Source organism: Haplochromis burtoni, unplaced genomic scaffold, assembly GCF_018398535.1.
Source record: "Haplochromis burtoni strain Fernald_Lab_line unplaced genomic scaffold, NCSU_Asbu1 Contig_4235, whole genome shotgun sequence".
NCBI classification, from domain to species: Eukaryota; Metazoa; Chordata; class Actinopteri; order Cichliformes; family Cichlidae; genus Haplochromis; species Haplochromis burtoni.
Window position 1 is genome coordinate 1 of NW_024586596.1, and position 4,340 is coordinate 4,340.

A 4,340-nucleotide genomic window follows, 5' to 3' on the forward strand; every position below is an offset into this window, starting at 1 on the left:
TTTTCCTGGGTCTTTTCACGTGTGTTATGAATAAATCTTCTTTTTTTCGGTACCGGTACTAGTTTTATTTTGTTGTATTTATCCACGACACCTTAAAGGCCGGTCCGTGAAAATATTGTCGGGCATAAACCAGTCCGTGGTGCAAAAAAGGTTGGAGACCGCTGGTGTAGATACTTAAATGTAAACTACTGAATGAAAGTTTGCTTTAAAATCACAGGTGAATGAAAGGTAATGCAGAGTTAGTTTCTTGATAAACTGCATCTCCATTAAAAAAGAAAAACAAATCATTTTCATTAAATGAACTCCCAGCACTGACCATTAGTTCATCAGGAACAAGTGTTGGGTTCCAGCTGCTGGCATACATGCGATATACTTTACGCTTGTCCACATGCTCCAGAATCCTCTTGCAAAGCAGATCAGCAGCACTGTTGGTTGGAGTGCATGCCAGAATGTAGCAGTTAGCTTGTGTCTTCTCTATCTGCTTGATGGCCTCCACCACAGTCACTGTTTTTCCTGAATAGAACAGGAAACATAAAAACGGCATCAGCTGAGTTGCATTTTCAGACTTATGATAAGTTCCTTCTATAGCAGCTCAAAAGCAGAGGCGTAGCAATCTTTGGGACCCAGTACCTGTTCCAGGTGGACCAAAAATCAGGTAGGGGGCAGGTTTGGATGAGCCAGCTACAATGTGTTGTACTGCCTGATATTGCTCTGGATTTTTCTCCAGCTGCCTATCAAACAGCCTGTTGATGGAAAAATAAATGGAAAAAAAGGAATAATTTTAGAGCTGAATCACATGCCTGAATCACTCCTGTCATTTTAGGATGATTTATACATTTTAAGTGTATACAGAGAACCAAAATTTCAACCTCGGCTGAGTAGTGCAGCACTGATGATCATCCATTATTTATTTACATGTAGAGAAAAAGGATAACACATGCACTGTGTATTAAAAAAATTATATGATCAGTCTACTAGAGTTTCTAACCTGAGATTGGGAAGGTCCTTTGGCTGAAAGGACATGTTGGGTTCAGCAGGAAACAACACGCTTTCCAGTCTACGTGAAAAGGCCAGTTCTGCCGCTCTGTGCTGGAGACGCAGAGTCACGTGGTTTATAGTGAACTCAACACTGAACTTCATACCTTCTACAAAGCGGCTGACCAACCTGTAAAGAAATTCACAAAATCTAAGATGCCACAAATATCAATTTATTTATGAAACAGCAGATATTAATTCCGATTGGACTTGTATTTTTATAATGCTAAACAGTCATCATCTTACTGGGAGCTGAAACCCAGTTTAACACTGTCCAGCTGCACACTGTGGACGTAGCCACAGTACTTGACCCCTGGTTCTCCAACAGGATACACCAGCAGCTTGTCTCCTCGGAGCACAGAGGGACGGTTCTCAGCCACACCAGGCACCTGGGAAAAGGGACAAGAGCTATGTGTCACAAGGATAACTGTGATGACACAAACATGAGCTGAATGTGTCCCACAAGCTGCCACAAGCAGTCAAGGTTGTGTAGAGGTCCTTGTCATTTTTAGGAACCGACATGAAAAACAAGCTTAACATATGAATGGGTCAGTGAAGAATGACCATATTTAGGTATGTAGTATGTTTTGTATGAGTTTGATATGGGTTTAAATGAATGACTTTTTTCTGCAGTAACTTATGTAACTCTTCTCTGTTCATATTGATAGACTATGAAACCAGAGCCACCAATATGCTTTAAAATGAAACCTTCAGTTATACGCTCACTAACAGCTGGCTTATTTCTTAAACTTTTTACATTTCTCTTTATTTTTCAAGTGTTGTACTGTTCTTTCTCACCATATTAAATATAGTAGTTAGAGAGGCTGAGCTGTTAGTTGGTATTAATTTTAATAATCGAACTAATGGTAACAACTAAATGTGATCAGAATCAAATATCTGACATATCTGATATATTTACCTCCAGAACAAGAAGCTTCTTGTTCGTTTTGTCTTTAGTCATGGTAGCGTGTCCTTTGTCAGTGTTGGGGATGTTGTATCTCTTGATGTCCACCTCCATCTGAAGCTCCTCCAGATACAGCAGCACCTGGAACCTCTCTGTGTAGTTCTCCCAGTTCAAGGGACTCTCCAGTATGGCTCTTTGAGACACACATATGAAAAACAGATGACATTGTATACTGCAAATCATATCACAGAAGCTGAGTTGAGATTTGAGCATCTCAGAAGATCAGAGGCATTGATTCACTGTTTTACTGCAGGGGTTCAGTCCAGTTCTTTCAAGTATGGCTTTCTTTTCTAGCTGCAAGCAGAAATAATTAAATAATAATTAACTTATGTTTTCCTGTGTTCTTTCACATTCCTTGCTTTGTATAATTTCTTAATTGCTGATCATTGCTGTTTGTCACCAAGATTACACAAAAACTACCAAGCTTGAATTTTGTGAAAATGTAACTATAATCACACACAATGTCAGGAGAATGGGGTGACGTGTTTTCCACAGTCGCCCTTTCTCACATATAGCAAACAGCAGTGTCTTTTAGAAGAATTGTCACTACTGGAAATACTGGATATGCAGGGCAAACTAGACATCATGCCCACTTTCTAGTGGTAAAAGCACCTGCTCCTTTCCCACAATGTGGAAGACCAACTAACATCCCATCCAGCTGGGAAGGACATCCACATACATTTACACTGGATAAGACCAAGAAACGTTGTGTAAAACTGCTTTGGTGGAGAGGTGTTCAAAAAAATAAGGCTACATTAGTTTTGGTACAGATGACATTCTTGGTAACTGCTTTCTCTGCTTTCTTCCACTGCCCCTCTAGTTAATCTATGTTTTTGTCCTATTGTCTCAAAAGAGATCATTGTTAAATATCATAAAAGATGTCACCAGATTAGTGAAATCTGAAGACACTGACAACAAACTGATAAAGTGTTTTAAAAATTGCAGTGTTAACGTAAAAAAAGAAAAAAAGAAAGAAAAACAAATGGAAAATAAACATGAGTGAGGCAAACTACCATTTAACATTTACCACAATCTCAAGGCTCTTTCTTACCTTTTAGCATTGGGCCAGGAGTGCTTCAGTGATTTAAGGAGGTCATGTATGTATGATGGTACTCGATACCGTTTTAGCTCAACCACATTTTTTAGACGCATTACTGACAGCCTTAAGGAGACAAAAAAAGAAAAGGTTTAATATTATAAAAGGCATAAAAATTTATTTTTGTACATTTACAGTGTACGTTTAACAGCTGAGTAAACTTCGGTACCCTTCAGCTGGCAGCCCATCCACAATTGTGTAATGTGCCTCAGGAGTCCAGGCGGGGATGGAGCGAGGTTTGTAGGGGGCTGTAGGTGCTAGCTCCAGTCCCAAGGAAGTTACACACTCAGCCTCAATAAAGCGCACAATGTAAAATGCAGCAGAGGATGGCTGCAGGTCTGGTTTGAATTCAAAGGCGAGTGTAGCTGGATAGAAACCAACCAAGCTGAAGCGGAAGACAGCCTGGATTTTATAGCTGTCACCTGAAACCCGGATGTTGAGTGCATTAATGGTCAAATTCTACCTGTAATCTGTGAGTCAAATGTGAGTCAAACGAGCTAGCTTATCTGTGATGCTCGCGTCACCTGGTTTTAGTGTCAGGGGGTTCTGTTTGGTCACTTTCTGCTCGTCAACCAGCGACAAGCACTTGAGCCAGTGTAGAGGTGTGTAGTAGGTGAAATACACAGTTTCTGTTCCAGTGTTCTTCACATGCAGGGTTATCTCGCTCTGTTAGCAAAACACATCATTTTGTAAAGTTTTTTCTTTGTTTGTTTGTAAGCACGTGTATATCGGGGAACATTGCAATCTGATGGCTTAAATACCTCAAAGGTCTCTTCCACACGTAAGTGAAGTTTTCCATTCTCAAACGAACGTTCGGATGTGATGCTGATCCCATTTTTGTCAGATATGAAGTGGGTTCTGTAGGTGGGAGAAGATCAGAGGCATTGATTCACTGTTTTACTGCAGGGGTTCAGGCCACTTCTTTCACGTTTGCCTTTCTTTTCTAGCTGCATGCAGAAGTAATACAGGCAGCAGAGGCGGATGCTCTGCGTGAGTGACAGAGGTTAATGGACTGAAGTAGCCACACTCGCACCTCCATGTTCTGCATACATGCCTGGCCTGTTTGCCACAGCACATGAGTTGTGTTTTCCCATGTTTCACATTTCATTTACTCATTAAACAAAAACATTCCTAATGGTTTGCCTTAAAAATAAAAAGCATGTTCACACTGTGAGTTGCATTGTGCAGAAAGGAGTCTGCCAGGTTACCTCTCTGACTTGAGTTTGTTCATCAGGAGACTGGCCA

General features: G+C 40.6%; 1 protein-coding gene across 1 annotated transcript; it reads right to left on the reverse strand.

The window, feature by feature from the left end:
• Positions 1 to 316: 316 nt before the first annotated feature.
• On the reverse strand, positions 317 to 4,340 carry LOC102301547 (putative helicase mov-10-B.2; the record flags this gene model as incomplete). The annotated part of the gene is given in 10 exon segments (XM_005953416.3): positions 317 to 513; positions 631 to 743; positions 989 to 1,165; positions 1,282 to 1,424; positions 1,955 to 2,132; positions 3,051 to 3,161; positions 3,265 to 3,517; positions 3,620 to 3,761; positions 3,857 to 3,953; positions 4,304 to 4,340. Coding segments are annotated over 10 exon segments (1,448 nt in total), but the record flags the coding sequence as incomplete, so codon positions are not given.